This window comes from Xenopus tropicalis, chromosome 6, assembly GCF_000004195.4.
Source record: "Xenopus tropicalis strain Nigerian chromosome 6, UCB_Xtro_10.0, whole genome shotgun sequence".
Taxonomy (NCBI): Eukaryota; Metazoa; Chordata; class Amphibia; order Anura; family Pipidae; genus Xenopus; species Xenopus tropicalis.
The window spans coordinates 93,158,504-93,177,002 of NC_030682.2; the positions used below are offsets into that span (position 1 = coordinate 93,158,504).

The window sequence follows — 18,499 nt, forward strand, 5'->3', positions numbered from 1 at the left end:
GATCCCTTCTGGTTATGACAAATAGGAATTGTTAGAGTACTATACGCCCATTGTTTCTGAGGCAATTAGGGAAAATTCCTGCATTTTTTTCTGATATCTTTTCCTAGGAATAGAAATCTTCTGCCAACCCCCTTATGGGCCACTGTTCTAAAATAATGTATTGCAGATTTGCCACAAAATATTTATGAATGTATAATGCACTTATCAGTGTGTATATGTGACTGCATTTATGCCTTTGTGATAGCTAAAGTGCTGCTGCCATTGTACAAGTGGTAAACAAAAAGATTTACAGCAGGGAAGTATCCGTTAGAATAAGTTGGGAGACCCAATACCACAAGTCTCATATTCCAGACCTGCTGTATTAAATAGTGCAAATGCTTGCAAGGATGTGAGAATAACATGAAATATTTTGCGTATGCCAGCAGTGTGCTTTAGAAGCTATTATCCCCTGTGTCAGTGACCTCTTCGTTAGGATTATTATAGGTATTGTCGGACTCCAAGGCATCTATTTCATCACCCTCCTCATCAGCCGTGCCATTCTTTGTTGGTTCAATAGTCATTCCATTTTCCGATGCATCCAAAGCTACAGTTTCACGGGGAACAGTAGAATCAGCTTCCTGTCTTTCATCAGGCGTTAATGAGCCCCCGCCCCTTAGCTCACTTATGCTTGCTAATGCGGTCATTGGCCTTTCACTTCTCAGCCTTTTCTTTAGTTCTTCTTCTTTTGTCTGGAATAATAAAGCTTTATTGTTAACAGAGGAACAGAGGAAATTTACTTTGCTTGCCAGAGCAACATTACACCATAAACTCTGAATCATGATTAGGGGGAGTTTGGAAAACCAAGTGCTAAAGATTTGGAAAATGTCCTTACGGGTCATTTAAAGCTTACAAATGACCTTTAATTATTATGTATTGGATAGTTGTTCAGAATAAAAAATAATTTTGTGGACATCTATTTTTAAAGTAAAACTACTATGTGATCCGTTATCTGGAAAGCCGTTATCCAGAACACTCCGATTTACAAGAAGGCCATGTTTCATAGAGTCCATTTTAATAAAAGCTTTTGTATGCTCACCTTTACTTAGATGTTTTCTATTTCCACAATGCAATTACCCATAGTAATCAGTTGTGTACCCATAGCAGTCAGATGTTTGCTTCTATGTTCTAACTTACAGTCGACTGGCACCTAACTGCTGATATTAGTAAATAAGCCACTATAGCTCTTTATACATCAGGATTTTCTCCTTTAAGAAAAACAATCTATTGAATGAAATGAGGTGGGTGGTATCTTCAGTAAAATAAGGTGTGTGGCAGGGTGCTTTCCATGCCTATAATAGGTGGCTTTAGATCCCAGTGTTTTGTAATTTGTAAATCAAAAGCTACATTCAAACAGAGACCCTTTACCCAACCTTCTCCATCCCTTGCATAAATGAAAGCAAAAATAAACTTGGCTCAACAAGTACTCTTATAAGTAGGGGTGTAATAAAGTTCCTTAAAACCTGCAGAATGTATGTCGGGGCAAGGGTTATTAATAGATTCAGCTGGGCTACACTATGGACTGCACCCTGTAAAGTCAAATGCACCACTTTCTCAGTGCCTTCCCGCCTGTGTAAAGAGATCTAGACTTTTTTTAAAACTTTATCGTGACCTTAAAAGGAATCAGTTTGGCCAAATTAACAACATGATTGGGTTACCTTTCGCCTTTCTTCAACTGCCTTCATTTTGTTTTCAATGTCTTCCCTCGTTAGATTCTTTTTTTTCTTCTGTTTAGTTTGCAGTTTTTCAAGCTTGGCTGGAGGCCTCCGTAGAGGTTTTTCTGGGGTGTCCATCTAATTACATAAATACATTAAAGGAACGTGGTCTAAGTCTCAGGTGGATTGCAAAGAGATTGCATTTCATTAATGGGATGTAATATTCCATTATATACATTTTTTTTCTTTAGGCATTTTATTTGATCATCAGAGATACTGTTTTAGATTGTTAATCTGTAAGGAAAGGCCACCTGTATTGCACTGGGATAGGTTGTATCCTTATCCTCACAATACAGCATCAGTTCTAAAACTCCTTATTATGGTGGCCTGAACCATTTAACTTTACAGGTATTGTGTATAGCATTTTGCAGACTGATATTTTGCTTTGCAGGTAACAGCTTTCTATATACAATATAGTTATACCAGCCATGTAGGATATTAAATATAATTTCACAGAAGTAAGTGTAAAGGTGTGCTTATACCTTACACAGGCCAGTCTTTTGCTGTGCTGATCATGCTGTAGCTGCTCTTCTATTGTTTGGACAGACAGCCTAAACCATCAAAATAGGAGGAACGTACCTCATCTACCATGCCCAAACCCTGAACTGACAGATATCTATAAGGCATGGATATCAGTCAGGATCTGTGCACTGCATGCAGATATGCAGTAATAAACTTGTGAGGCAAGTAACAGAGGAAAACACATAAACTGTAAAAAAAAAGGACAAACTCAAGTGTCCTGGGCAACTTTTCAGAAAGAAAAAAAAGAAAGTAGGCAGTTCCTACTCACCAAAACATCAAAAGCTTCCCCGTTCCGAACAACCTTGGCCTGGCTCTGTATGATGCCCTGAGTCATGAGCTCTTCCAGTATATCAGAGGAAGTCTGCCTTTCTCGTGGGGTTCCTCGCCCACTGTTCAGCAATGGCAAGTCTACAACATTTTACAAAGCAAAAAGGGCAGTTTATCCTCTCAACTAAGCAGTTTTACATCCTGTACGGAAAAAATGGGAAAAAAATCCTGCCTGTGTATAATTTAAATTGATACCTTATCTTTAAGGACCATCTATATTCTGTTTATTTTACCCCTAAAGTATACACAGTACATTTTCTGCCTCCATACACTTTCTGCATTAAAAAAACTTTCTGTAAAAAAACACCAAGTTTTTCATGATTTATTAAATGTATTATGCCATCTAAAAGCTGTCCAGATCATGTAGAAGTCAATGGGAGTTGTTGTCTGAAGCAAATTGTGAAAGTCTGAATTTAATTAGTGTTAGTATTGTTTATTTTCACCTTTTTGTACAACTGGTGGATGGCGAATGCAGAGGATTTAGATTCTATTAGTGCTTAGCCAAGTAATGAAGAAAGCTTAAGGGCAATGGCCCGTGCAGGAAACAAAGTGCTGTATATGCCTTCTGACCCGCGTTTCACTTTATTACATTAGTCACCCACCTAATCTCCTAATCTCTTAAGGTTACCAGTAGTTATTTGTGCAACACCAATGTCAATATAAGTTGGTTCTGCAGTCCCCAGGGCCAAACAATTGAATTATTACGGTGAATTATTACGGCGGGTATAGGCAAAGTTTTAACCTGCCCGATTAGCTGCCGAATCGGTCTAAGGGACCGATATCGGCAGCTAGAATTGGCCCGTGTATGGGGACCTTAACTCAGTGAAGGGCAGAGAAAAAAAGTGTGAATTACTATTCTGCTAGCCCCTGTTGAAACATTGTTCACACGCATTAATCAACAGTTTCACATATTTGTGATGACCATAAGTGGTGCGTTTTGGCCATAGAGGCAAGAATACAACAGTGCTCACATTTTTATACCAATGCAAATATACTAAGTAGAAGTGTCCTGTGCATACAATGCAATATAAAAAAATAAATAAATCCCACACTATTCATTATAAGGTAGGTCTATAGGGTACCTAGACAAATGAAAAGGGAAAGCCCATTTGGTCTGATTCACACTGAAAAAACACAATAGTAATAATGATAATATGACTACAGTTTCTTTCTTCTTGCAACCAAACAGGGAGGGTACAGCTGAACAACCTACATGGAACTACCTAAGGAGCTTTGTTTGCTGACGGCTAAACCAAATCTATAGGTGTAACTAGAGTACAAAACTCACTGAACAGCACAATATAAATGATCACAAGAGAGACAATACATTTCACTAAATGCATAGGCCAGTAATCATCTGTCACTCTATTCATTATTGGTGCCCCAGGTAAGTATTCATGTGCTGATGTTTGAATGCAATTACATTTAGGGTTATGTGGTTGCTAAGTCCACAGTGTATAGGACTGAGGGAGCTGTGTTCACCTTGTTATTTTACACCTCTCAGTTGCTAAGGATGTACAATGCACATTGTCTTGTCTGCTTGTCAGGCCAGGCACCTTTCACTTGCATGACCATCCTAACCATATGGGTTGTCAACAACATAAACATGCCAATAACTAAATAAACGTGCACCTCAGGATTGCATTGTCTGGCTTTTGAGGAGGTGTGGCAGCACGGCTTCATTAGTAAATGTGTAACAAACTTTCTTAAATATGTCTGGAACATCATCTCAATTTCAGAGCTAGTTTGCTCTGTACTCCTCAGCTATTTTGAGATCAGAGCAATATCTATTAATATATCAATTTTCCAGGTTTTAGAAACCAGAATTAAACTTCCACTAAAACCAGGAATGTCTAGTCATTTATTAAAATATCTAAGTGAAGAAGCACAAAGGAATTAACACGGAAATAACACGAAAGCCACACGTTTTTTGTGCTTTTTAAGTTTTTCCACGATTCTTTGTGGACTTTCATGGAACAACCCTGAAAACATCTAAAAACACTAATTAAATCCAGACTTTCACAATTTGCTTTGGACAACAACTCCCATTGACTTCTACATGATCTGGACAGTTTTTAGATGGCATAGTACATTTAATAAATCATGAAAAACTTGGTGTTTTTTTACAGAAAGTTTTTATAATGCAGAAAAAAATGAAATGTGAAAAAAATAAAATATGAACATTAGTACATCTAAGACTCCTAGGGGCCGATTCATTAAAACACGAGTTCAAATCCCAAATGGGAAAAATTCGGATTGCATACGATAATTTCTGAAGATCACAAATATCACGAAAATGCTTACGATATTAGTCACGATAATATCACGATAATATCGTATTGGCGATCTGAAAGTCCCGAAATTTGCTTACCGAACGATTGTAAACAGCGGCAGAACCTTTCCGAATTGTTCACGCAAGTGTACAAAAAAGTCACGCTGGTGTACGAAAAAGTCACGCAAACGCAAACGCCAAGGGGCACTAAAAAGTATTGGTTTTCATTTTCCTTTTGTACTGTACTTGAGTAATGGAAATCCTAAGAGCTTGAAATATAAACATACTTATGCTGTAAATCTTTCGTCAGTTATAATAAGGCTTATAGCTCCATTTACCCCTCCTTTTTAAATGTAACTGAGAGTGCAGGCAGCACATGGGAGGAATGGGGCAACTGTTATAATACATTCATCCCTAAGTCTTGAACTGTGAAGGGGAGTATGGCTAAATAATCACCCATCCTTACACAATGACTAACCGGCATATGGGAAATTGGGTAACATATGGAAGTATATGGCAAAAGAAATAATAAGAGCACAAAAATGTTTTTATGGCAGACCTTAGGGCTGATTCACTAAGGTGTGTTAAAACGAGAGCTATTTATAGCATGCGTTAAAAATTTTTCGAGTCTTAACGCACGATTCACTAAAAGGATATTTGTGTTAATTTAGACACGATGCTGTTTGCGTTAAGTCGCGAAGACTATTTTCGTGTGGTATTTGACGCAACGCGCGCTAATTAACGCAGCGAGCTTCTTGACGCACGTGCGCACGCCATATTAGCCATACACACCATTACATTCGTAAAACTACTATTTTTTAAAATGACCATTTCCCTGCAAACTGGAGGCTGCATCACTCTAGGGCCAACACAGACTTGAATAAATCACACTGCAAAGTCCATATTGTGTTGCCAAAAGCTAATTAACTGTACTTTTCTATAATTACCGCCTGCCCCAAGTAGGTGTTAATTTTCGCATAGACTAATGCGATATTTAGCACGTCTAAGTGTTTGTGAATCATTTGTTTTATTATTTCTGCGCGCTTATTAACGCAATGCGGTAAAATTAATACATGCAGTTGCGCGCTAATTAACGCATGCGATATGCGAATTAACACATCCGATAATACTTTTAGTCTATTTTAACGGAAAAAAGCATGCGATAAGCGTTATCACACTTTAGTGAATCAACCCTCTTATGTCTTATGGTGAATATTACAGCATTAGGCCCTATTTATATCCCATATTAATAGCAAGAATAGCATCATCTGAAAAGCTCTAGCAGCTGTCACTTAGTAGAAGATAAGGCTTAGCAAGACCTAACTGTGCTGATATTTTAGTCAATTAACTGATCTTCAGGATCAACCACTGACAGATACTTGGTATAAAAATACTGATCAAACCAGACGACATTAGACTTTTTGCAAAACGTTGGGCAGGGTTTTTATTTACCTTCTTTTTTAAATTTGTGATAAGTGTAGGATTTTACATAAAGATTGCTGTGCTAAGGCAAGCCTGAAAAATCATCTACAGAAGCTAGGATCTAAGCCTATCTATGGCTATGTCATCAAGAAATATTTACAAATGCTCAAAATGAATTACTCTAAAACACTAAAGCACCCTATCTTACTCAGCAGCAATACTCATTCTTTTGTCTTCCAAATCTGGGCTGCTTAGTATAATGTGCATACTAACTGAATGTCCCTTATAATATGAATAAATTACATATATGTTCGTGACTGCTTAGTATAATGTGCATGTAGCATACTAACTGAACATCCATTTTAGTATGAATAAATGACATGTATGTTAATTGCCAGAAAAGTAGAGACTCTTCTGGTGGTACATGTCCTAATGGGCCCCTACTGAAATACCCATTAGCCACTTATTCACTTGTTTTCAAGTTGTTGTGAGAGTGAGTATTCGATGTTAGCTTCCCTGGTGGGCTATTAGAAGCCCAATACTGTATGTTTTTCAGACCATGTTTTGGCTCCAAATTATTGTCCTGATAATTTTTGTGCCATGGCAATTGGTCACTTAGTCAGTCGGACAGGATAGAACATTTCAGTTGGATAACAATAAAATCTGCAAATAAATGATGTATCTGACGATATCCTTGTGGGACCTACAATGCATTTCCAGGAAGTCACTTTTGTACAATTGGTGTCTGCCAATTATTGCATGGTCAGAACATCCTCTGATTTGTTATTTTAAGGGCTTTATCCAACAATTTCAGTCTCAATGCTAGCTTTAGATCTTCCATTTAAACTAGGGATGCACCAAATCCACTTTTTCGGATTCGCCCGAACAACAAAATTCTTCATAAAGAATTCAGCCGAATACCGAACCGAATCCTAAATGGCATATGCTAATTAGGTTTCGGAAGGGTTAAATGGGTTAAAAAATTTCAACTTCAGTGTTAATGTGACAAAAAGTCATATGATTTTAATCATTCGGATTCGGTTGGGCAGGAGCGTGGATTTGTCCAAATCTTGCCAAAAAAGGCCGAATCTTGGCTGAATCCCCGAACCAAATCCTGGTTTCAGTGCGTTCTGAGTGTTCGTCAGAAGAAGACTAAAATCTAAATGTATATGGCCATCTGAACGTGGTAACTCTTGCCCCTCCAGGTCCAGCATCAAAAAGATGTCAGGGCAGATTACTGAGATTTGTGGTTAAGTTTTATATTTTCTCTGTAAATGCGTTAAGTTACAGAAAATGCCAGTATTTGTTAGTTTGATTTGCATTTTTCGAATGCAACAATTAAAGGGCTTAATTTTATTGCAAATAATTGCTTCAAATATGGCAAATTTTAGGGGATCATAGCTAGTGGACCACTTACTAAATGCGTGGACTTCCTTTCTCCAGAGTGACTCTTTTGGGCAGCGGCTGGGACATGACAGTAATGTTCCCTCTAAGCTCTGCACTGGAGTGTGCACAGACAAAAATTAAAGTCACACAATTCAGCACATACATGGACCCACCTACCACTTACTGCACACAGTTATTGACAGTAAGCAAAAGAGATAAGAGACAAAATGACCATGACATAAGAGAAATGTAAGATGATGGAAATATACAAAAAGGCAGTGCGATACATTACCATTGTTTAGTCTTCCTCTAGGAGAAGGCAACTTCTCTGTAACTGTCCCTGGAAGAGCCCCAGATGATTCATCCTCAAGTCCCAAACCACTATCCATGGTGCCTTTTGACAATGCTGATCCATCTCTGGCATTGGAACTGTTGTTATTATTTGCTTTAATGTCATCCTTAATGGAAATTGGAAATTAAATGGTAATCAGACAATGAGAAATGATATTTGGAATGTAAGCCTTGTGAAAATGTGCGCTTTACCAGTTAGAACTAGATTCTGCTGCTATCTTTCCTATAGAAACTGATTCCCCCTGCACAAATCTAGCATGAAATCAAGTGAGGTGATTTTTTACGGTACTGAAGCAAGCATATACTATATATAAAATGTATACAGGTATAGGACCCGTTATCCAGAATGCTCTGGACCAGGGGTCTACTAAAAAATCAATAAAACATTAATTAAACCCAATAGAATTGTTTTGCCTCCAATAATGATTAATTATATTAGTTGAGATCAAATACAAGGTACGGTTTTATTATTACAGGGAAAAAGGAAAAAGTATTTGATTAGTTATTTGATTAAAATGGAGTTTATGGGAGACAGACTTTCTATAGAGCTTTCTGCATTATGGGTTTCTGGATAATGGATCCCATACCTGTACTGATATATAGATTATATTTATATTGATATTATGTAATATTTTTTAAAGGGGACCTGTCACCCTAAAAAATTATTCCAAATTTATTCCTATAATGTTAGTTAAGCAAAATAAACTTCACTTACACTTTATAAATAATCTAAATCTTGTCGCCTTTAGTCTTGGAATTAAGGTCCCCATACACGTTAAGATTCGAGATCGCCAAGCGAGCGGAACTTCACCCGATATCCCCACCTACAGGTGGGCGATATCGGGGAACATGTAGGCTAAATTCAATCGTTTGGCCCTGGGGCCAAACAATCGAATTATATAGGCGGCAATGGGGCAGTCGGTTTGGGGACCGCATCCGACTGAATCTTTTAACCTGGCTGATCAATATCTGACCAATTTCAGGCCAGATATCGGTCGGGCAGGCCCCTCGTTTCTGCCCCTACACCGGCCGATAAGCTGCCGAATCAGTCCAAGGGACCGATATTGGCAGCTACTATCGGCCCGTGTATGGGGACCTTTACTCGATCACAGCAAGCAGGCAGGCGCCATTTTGTGGACACTGATATTAAGAGAAGCTTTGCATCATGCCAAATCTTGTTTATGTGATAGAATGGAGGGCCAGATGCCCAGGATTTAAGTCATCACTTTGACAAGGAATGGTTTGGTAGCTTCCACATCTTGGAATAATTGCAAGTAGAAATAACCAGACTTCTCTCTCTATTAAAAAGGTGGTTGAATATTTTTGAAGTATGCTATAGACTTTCATATTCTGTTTGCAACTGGTTTTCATTTTTTTAATTTCGTTTAGTTTTTTAAATATTTAGCTTTCTCTTTAGCAGCTTTCGAGTGTGGAATTTCAGCAGCTATTTGGTTGCTAAGATCCAATTGACTCTAGCAACCAGACAGTGGTGTAAATGAGAGGCTGAAAGATGAATTGGAGAGAGCTCGAAAGTAAAGAGAAGTAATACAAGGTAATGGTAACATTAACATTGTAGTCTCACAGAGCAAGAATTTTTAACCACCAACTCACATCTGGAAAAAGGTAGATTAAAAAGAAAAAAATGAAAAAAACAACAAAAAAATATAAATGAAGACCAATTGAAAAGTTGCTAAGAATGGGGCACTCTATTACATACGTTAAGTTAACTTAAAGGTGAACAAGCACTTTAACATAAATAATGGATTATTTTGTTTCTATAGCTCCTAGGTTATGTTGCATTCAAAAGGTTGTTGACATAAATGTTTATAGCCACAATGTTGCAATTTACAAAAATATAATTGCACCGCCAGAGGCCACAGTAGAGATTGAATTGAGATTTGATCAAGCAAAAAGAGCATAGAAAGCAGGAAGGTCATGGTGACCTTACTGTGATTTTGGTGATAACTCAGGGTAATTATGAAGCTTTATAATTAAAAATGATTGTATTAGATGTTTTGTGCATAGCATGTTTCTTATTAGGTATATTATGTAACCCCATAAAGCACTCGGTTCTTTTGCCCCGACTAACCCCCTACCTGTAGCTTGGAGCGCTCAGCCTTACACATGTAGTGTCCAAAGGATCCTGATAAATTTTTAACTTGTTATCTGTAACCTGCCTGCCTAGTGGCGCAGCAAGCCTTTAGTCGCTGTCCCCATTGCTGGCTAATCTAATAACTATTTGCTAGCTTGGTACAATTTTATTCACTTAGTTTCACCACCTTAATGGAATTGTACTAAATGTGTTATGCTGCCTGCCCCTCATACAGGAATATATCAGTGTGGCCCCCCGATTAACCCCCACACACCACTGAGAACTCTGACCTGGCTCTCCGGCTGGACTTTGCCATTTGAGCCCCATCCGCTGGTCCTCCCATCCGTAGGCTGCACCACTTGTATTCTGGAGTTCTTACAGCCCATGCTGAGTGCTCTGCGCTCTGTGTTCCGCAGTCCCTAGGTACAGCTCTGCCTCACTCTCTTGCACTTATAGTGACAGTGGCTGGCAGCCAGGGACTCCCAGGTTACCATGGAAGGTTGCTACAATAAATGACATCAGTATATTGGAATTTGTCAATGTGGTGGTGTGTGGGCTGTGTATGTGTGTGTGAGAGACCTCCCCAGGGCTTGCCCTCCCTCCTTGTAAACGTAGTTAAATTGGAATGTGCCGGCTGGGTGCTGTCTGCATTTTATTGTGTAGCATTTGGGTCTTGTTTGTTTGGACTGTGCCCTGCAAAACTCTGGTAATACTGGTTACATATCTCTTTTTTCACCTAAAGAATTCATACATACATTTAAAAAAAAAAACTACACGCTACAAAATGTGTTGGAAAAAGGGGAGGATCAACCACTGCCTTGTTGCTAGGGTAACTTAGACAACAGCAACCAGATAGCTGCTGAAATTCAGTGGAACAAAAACCGAAATAATTCAATAATTTATTTTAATATAATTTATAAATTAATTTTAAGGTGAACTACCCCCAGTTTCAAGTGATTTATGAGTTGCACAGATTTTTCTTTCTTCCAAATCATTGCCCCCTATAAGGATTCTCAGTGTATTAGGGGCTCCCTGGATTTTTTTGCATCCTATATTATAGGCAGCAGCTGGGCCCATTTGCAACCCTTTTTAACCAGCCTGCTATCGCTGGTAGCTCAGTATACATCTGAATAGACTATGGTTTGTATTGCTATCCCAACTGTTGTATCTCCACAAAAGGTGGCAGAAAGGAAACAAAAAAAGGAAGACATTAGCTCAGTTTTGTCCTAGCAATACCACCTCAAATACATTTGTAAGCATTAATTCTCCATCTTACTAGTGTTTTTACTAGCCTTTGGCACTCAAGTAAAGATTCACATTTTTCAAAACAACCGGAGTGCTGCTGTTTTCTTCATTTTTGTATTTATCCATTTATTGAATTCTCCAGCATTTGCTGCTTCTGCAGCTCCCCCAACGGCAAACTCTACTCTTAACAAGTAAGTGTTAATCTGTGCCTGGCCTAGTGCAGCTTTTTGTACCAGAATTTACATAAATTGAAAAACAAAAAAAACCTCCCTGGTGCTAGTAAACATTCAGCTACTGCCACTCGGCAGTCTGTAGTACCTTCTGCCTTCAGTATTACGCATGTTCTTTTATTTGTTTTGTCCATTGTATACCTTCTAATTAAGCACATTACTGTCCCATGAAGAGCAATGATGACGTCTGCCCTGAACAAGTTGACCTCTTAAATTGAACTGCAGACTTTGTTCAGTATAAGTATTTGTTCAGTATAAGCCTATCCCTGTTTCCCTTTGTTTAGCCCAGACCTTCAGTAACCTATTTACTTTAAAGGATTTTGTGGGGTCTGATAATTTATTAATGCATGTGAAAAAGATATGCCTAGTAGCATACTGATTACTAATGTCCTAGATGTTCCCATGTATGGTAAGGCACAACATGCAATTGCTTTTGGGTTACCTGTATTCTGTACAAACTATATCTATGCTTGCCAGCCTCTTGTATCTGTATACCTTGCAAATCTTTTGAGACAAGGGCATTTTCAATATCAATAACCTGGGAAATATTAAGCTGCCAAATGTCAGGGTGTGGGTACCCCAATTTTAATTGTGATTTGTGCTGATTTAGAGAATGTATCCAGCTCCTTCTAGATAATGTGTCTGCTGCTATGATGTTCCTGGTACTGGTATGCACTGGAGGTTGCAAGGTGCTAGTAAGCCCTATACTTAAGATCCTATCTGTACCTTGGTTGACTTTTTAATCTAGCAGACAGGGCCGGAACTAGGGGTAGGTAGAAGAGGCAGCTGCCTAGGGCGCAAAGATTGGGGGGCGCCAGGCAGGAGCCTCTCCTGCCTACCTCTAGTCTGTGGTCCGTTTTGCATCGCACATTGCGCCCCGCTCTCATCCACGGCATGCGTGCCCCCCCCATAAAACAGGGGGGGGGGGATGCGCGATACAGATGTGCAGATTATAGCTTGTACCTGCCAGCAGTATGGGCACAAGTACCCTCTATATTGGCCCTAGCAAACCAGCGTGTGCGCCTGTACCATTGATAAATAAGAACACAATACCCAAAATATGGATTAGAGTGTGAAATTATCTATTCCCATAAAATCAGAATTCTGTTACCTGAACTTTTTCTGGTTGGTCACAACTTTGGCACAAAAATTTGGGTTTGCCAGATTCTGTATACAAAAGATATTTGGGATGCATTAACTTAACCAGTGTCTAACCTTCCTTTTTTAACTTACTTCCTAATAGTTCTATAAAAATCAGTAGCAGTGCCTTAATTTGCTGTTTATCTTGTGCTGCCAGCTATCTCATATGTGACTTGTCCATGAGTGCTACAGAAGCGACCACATTACACTATCAACCGCCTCATGTAATAGTTGTCGTAACTGGAAGGGAAGGTGGTTGGGGCCCAATGATTTACTTAATTTATGGCACCACTATGGAAGTACCCACATAGTAGATTTTATGGTTCAAAGTTGCTCTCGGGTCTCTGCTGTGTTGTCTGTATACTGGGGGTATGCAACACGACAATATCAAAATTCCCAACTAAAATTTTTGCTTTCTAAATTATTTTAAAATGTTTAAAATAAATTGTTCCAGGGAAAAAACAGCTTGGCAGGTTCGGCAGCACATGCTTTCCCCCTTTCTTGCAAGAATATGGGATTTTTAAAGTCTGCATTAATGGGATAATGTCTTTGTTCAGCTTCAATGTCAGTATAAGGACAAAGTAATACTCACAAGCCCTTTATTCCTTTTTTATTAACGAACATAATACAAATTTGACATTAAGCATTAACTTGTTATTATCATTTTCTCCAGCTAATCATTTACGAATTAATATGCTTAAGGGTTATGAAACATGGTGCTACTTGTAGCCAGCTACAGAACGCCAGAAAATACTCTGCCAAAGACAATGCTGAGAATTGTCTCTGCTAAAACACACATAATGATCATTATGCCTATTTTGTGTGTAATTATGTAACTAGAATGCTAAGGGTGTACCAAGAAGGCAAAAGGTACTAAGATTGCAGCCTGCTTTGCCTTTATGCACATCATGTCTATAGAACTCATACCTTATTAGTTATGTATACAGTTTTATAGCTTTGCAGTTTTTCCAGGTCAAGGTTTTTTTCCCCAATTTGAGGCAAATTGGCAGCAGCTTCAGATGTTTTTTTTACCTTCTCTTGGAAGTTTAGTTTGAGTTAAATGAGCAAAGGGTGAGACTTAATACACACGTGCAGTTGTAGGCTGATGCCACATGAGGCGTTTTTACGCTGCGTATTTTCTAATTCTCTCAGCGGCTGAAAAACGCCTGATATCATCATCCATAGAAATAACTTGAAAAGACTCGAAGCAAACCACACTATGCGGAAATATGCTAGAAAACGCCTTAGCACGGATTTTTCAGGCATTGGCCGAAATACGCCAGTATTTGCACAGCAAGCTATTCCTATGTATACACAAAGGCAGCTGCCAGACCTAGCGGAAATACGCGGCGTTTTTTAACTATTTTGCACTATTAGCACCATGGAAACGGCATTTGCTACGTCACCAGTACTAGTCTGAAAAACGCCATAGTCAGGGGCTGTGTGGCTTGTGCGGCGTTTTTAGGCTGAGAAAATACGCAGCGTAAAAATGCCACGTGTGGCATCAGCCTTAAGCATCTTGTGTTGTCTTTGTTTGTTTCACCTTTGTCTCATTTTGTGTTACAAGTGAGATTAAATTTCACTAAGGGGAACCAATGGCAAATTATACACATCGGATTTTCCCTGAGGCGTTACACACGGCATGAATGGTGTGTAAATGGCCAGTAACAGGGTGGAAGCCTTGATGTGGCATTACTGCTCACATGTAAAAATATGTATTAATTCAACCAATTGTGCGACTGCGAGTGAAGTGTTGTTTGATCAGCACAATTTGTTTGTCTTTTGCTGAGACTGAGACCGTGATATTCTGAGATAATTTACAGTTTTTTAAAGTTTTTTCTTCATCAACTCTCACTAAACCAAAAAGTTTTTAAAGGACACGTCAACCGTAAAAATTATTTTTTGCCTAATAAAAGAAAATTTAATTTCAAGCAACTTTTCAATGTGAGTTTACTGAAAAGTTGCTTTAAAATTGTAAATGTAATTGCCATTGAAAGCAGCATTTGCTGAACTCCTGTTTGTACTTTTCAAACAATGTTGCAAAGGTCAAATTATATTGGCGGTAAAGGTGCAGTCGGTTCGGGGACCGCATCAAAGAACCGATGCGGTCCCCAATCCGACTGAATCTTTTTTTTTTTTTTATTAAATGTTTTTATTTTGCGACTGAAAATAACGCCGACTGAATCTTTTAACCTGGCCGATCGATATCTGGCCAATTTCAGGCCAGATATCGATCGGGCAGGCCCCTCAGTTCTGCCTTTACACGGGCCGATCGGCCCATGTATGGGGACCTTTACATTCCTGGCAGATTTCCTTCACATTTCCAGATGACTCCAAAGGTGAATGGACAAATTGCTCTGATCTCATCGCTGGGCAGTGAGAAACAAGAAAGAGATAAATCCCCTATTATTTTAGCACTGGAAAAAATGATTGGGCAGAAATCAACTGCAACAAATCATTGCATAGGCAGACCAATAGATACTGGTGCCCCAGACAGGTACCTCTTATACTCATACCTGCCACCCCCCTCAGTACTCTACTTGCAAACTCCAGACCCTAAAACTCACCACCCCTTTCCCCCCACTAGCACACCAGCTTCTTCCCCTGCTCACCCTTACAGGAACTAGGATTGGTTCAGGTCAGCAGGAACGGAGCATATGACACAGTAATTTTGGCGCCCAGAGGCTGCCCCCATTCCCCACCCCCCTCCTCCATCTCCCTCACTATCCACCTAGGGTCTAACACAACAGCTAATGGTCAACCAATGCAATTAAAAAACACCAGCCATTTTGCGGATGAGGTATGAGTCTCACTGGGGTTAGAAGTGACTTCCTGGAAATGAATTGTAAGTCCCCCAAGGATATTGTCAGATATACAGTACATGCATAGATTTTATTGTTATGTGACTGAAATTTTCTATCCGGTCCGATCGACTTAGCGACCGATCACCATGGTACGAAAATTATCCGGACAATAATTTAGAGCTGTCTGAAAATCGTACGTAATTACATTTTGTATGATTATTCGGTGCATGTATGGCCAGCTTTAGAAACCCAACTTGAAGTTCATTTAGGCTGAGATCTTGGGTAAACATTTATTTTCTGACCTAGATATTGTTGGAACTGTGGCTGAAAGATACAGCACCCACTTTTCATCTAAGAGATGGGTCCTAACCAAATGATGGACCTATAAGGGGGACTTGAACTGGGACGGTATGAGGACCTCTGCAGGCAGTCAAGGGAAGCTGCAGACATGGAAGGGTGTAAGGAAAAGCTTGGGCTGAACATGTTTACAAACCATAAATCTTGGGTGGATGTCAGCCTGAACACAACCCACACAACACTACAACAAATAGTATTTACTGGTCTCCTGTTTAAAAGAAGACATCTTATTAGTTGCTATAGGTTACTGCACTTAAAATAACAGATACTTTTTCTTGTTGGAGCCCACCAGTTAGATCTTTGCCCTAGGCCCATCTATGCATTAAAAAGGCCCTGTCTCTTTGCATTCCAACTGTGTAATTCTTCTTCTTTTGTTTATCAGTACAGAGATGGTTCCACAAGATGGAGCTACAGAATTGTTCAATGAACTCCTCAGGCTGAAATGACAATACCGGAAGTAATTGCATATTGACTAAACTGTTATTAGAACCTTTATACTTCATTGTATATTTTAATTTGCATCATGAAAACTTCTGCATGACAACTGGGAATAAATTAGTTGTTTTGTGTCTAGATAATCTGCTCAGCAAAATAACTTTTTTTACAGCTGTATCCTTGGTCTATTCACCATCATGGCGGTGGGGTGTATTAATTTTTTCCACAATTACTTTTACTGTAATATTCAGTGTAAGGTGAGGTATAAAATAACTCTGTATATGCATACCCCGTATTGTAGAATGCCCTCTCTTAATTTCCTTTCTCCTTTTATATTCTGTCCCTAGTACCCTTACTCTCTCCAGATTTCTCCTACTGAGCCCCTCTTGCCTTCTGTATTCTCCTCTCCTTTTATCTGCTTTATCCTTCTCTCATTATTTCTTTTTTGTCCAGCCTTGCACTATTCTCCTCTGTTTCCCTTTTCCTAGGTTTTCTTTTCATTACCTTGTATTATCCAATCTACTCCTTTGTTCCTCTGGGCTCAATGCTGAATCACGCATGTTTCTGCAGGCACAAGTGAAATGCGTGGTGACTGGATACAGTGAGAGGCTCCAGTCTCCAACAGAGTTATGATTCAGATACAGTCTTTTCTAAGGGAGCCGAATTATCCATCATTCAATATTATCACCACAGATCACACAAGTATCATTGTAGCCATGCCTAGCTTTCTTAACCATGTTGTAATAGTGATGCAATGTTCCATGATGGTTCTGCTACAGTAAGTCAGATATCAGCTTTAAGGTATTAAAAGAAAACACGATGGTTCCTTCCATTTGTGTTGACAGCAGATGCATCAAGTGAAACCTCGAATTTAATTGACCAAAAGATTGTCAAGCTGTTTGTCGAATTACTAAACATAACAAAACTATACAGTGTATTACTGTTAGGCAATGCTTTATTGAAAATTAATGTTCCTCAGCATAATATTTATTTAATAATATTTATTTTCTTCCAACTAATACTGCTTCATTCAAAATGACACATGAAATAGTATTTTGGGCGCTGTATTACTGCTGTCTATAAGAAAAGTATCTGATGGCTAAATCAGCAAAGAAGTGGCAACTTTTTCAATGAAATGTTCTTATTTTAGTACCATACATGCTATACATAATACTGTATATATGGCTCTAAAACTATTTATATGGCAAAGTGCTATGTCCAAACCCAACTTTGGGCCTGCAAGCTTTAAATGGTTGCACATTATGTGATTTATTATATAATATTAATATATAGAATATATAATATTTTTACATTGTTATAACTAGTTGGTGCCTGAGCACCCTGCAAGAAAATTTTCAGAGGGGTGACTCCTTCCCAGCCCCCTGCCTACACTCACTCCTCACCCATGGGTAGGAGTGCGGCTGGGGAGGGGGGGGGTTCTTTGCAACTAGTGACTGTGGAGTCTGCTTTCTCTATAGTTATGCCAGGGTATGTTATACACTACAAATACATTTATTTTGCAATTTTACAAAGACCTCATCAAACAATAATTTTACCCTGACCCCACTTCTCCATTATACAGACTTGATTTCTTTCACTGAAATGCATTTCTTTTTCTCCTTTCCCTTCCCTCCTACAGCTTGTGCCTATACCACTCCTCCCTATATATAGTATATTTCCCAAATGATGTCATTATATGACAAAGACCCTTTAGATGTCTGAATTTCTCTTCCAGCTAAGCATGGTTTTTACTGCCTCCTGTAATATCTCCATTTTTTATTACATTGTTTATTTTACAGGCATGCTTTGGGTTGCTTTTCTCACATTTTTGGTTCTTATCATAGCAGTACTTTAATAAATACTTATGCATAAACCTGAGTAGGACTGTGACTGATTATCAAGGAAAAATGTAGAAAATACGACATGTCAATTCAATCCTGACTAATTTGGCTAATTTGAAAAAAGCCAGAGAGGCTTTGTTAAATGTATCTGCTGGAAATTCATCAAGCTTCTTTACTGTTAATCTGCCTCCTTGTTTTTTAAACCCAAATGGCAGAAAACTATGTAAATTGTAGGAGCTAAAAAGATTAGCAGCTTGTAATGGCCCCATATATACTGTACTTACTCCTATATACACACAGATTCAGTCTGAGTACATGTGAGCT

General features: G+C 38.8%; 1 protein-coding gene across 1 annotated transcript; it reads right to left on the reverse strand.

Moving 5' to 3' along the window:
* Positions 1–340: 340 nt before the first annotated feature.
* stmnd1 (stathmin domain containing 1) lies at positions 341–10,605 on the reverse strand. The gene is made up of 5 exons (XM_002932681.5): positions 10,414–10,605; positions 7,973–8,138; positions 2,542–2,681; positions 1,695–1,829; positions 341–728 (listed from the first exon to the last, which is right to left on the reverse strand). The coding sequence occupies exons 1-5, from the start codon at positions 10,507–10,509 to the stop codon at positions 432–434; spliced, it is 834 nt and encodes a 277-aa protein (XP_002932727.1). The 5' UTR covers positions 10,510–10,605; the 3' UTR covers positions 341–431.
* Between the last annotated feature and the right edge of the window lie 7,894 nt (positions 10,606–18,499).

Bases quoted from the DNA above. Each gene is read 5' to 3' on its own strand.
- stmnd1 (XM_002932681.5), bottom strand. From the start codon at position 10,509: ATGGGCTGTAAGAACTCCAGAATACAAGTGGTGCAGCCTACGGATGGG. The intron at 2,682-7,972 runs GTAATGTATCGC...AAAATGTTGTAG, and splicing joins TAGAGGAAGACTAAACAATG to ACTTGCCATTGCTGAACAGT. The intron at 1,830-2,541 runs GTGAGTAGGAAC...TTATGTAATTAG, and splicing joins GGGAAGCTTTTGATGTTTTG to ATGGACACCCCAGAAAAACC.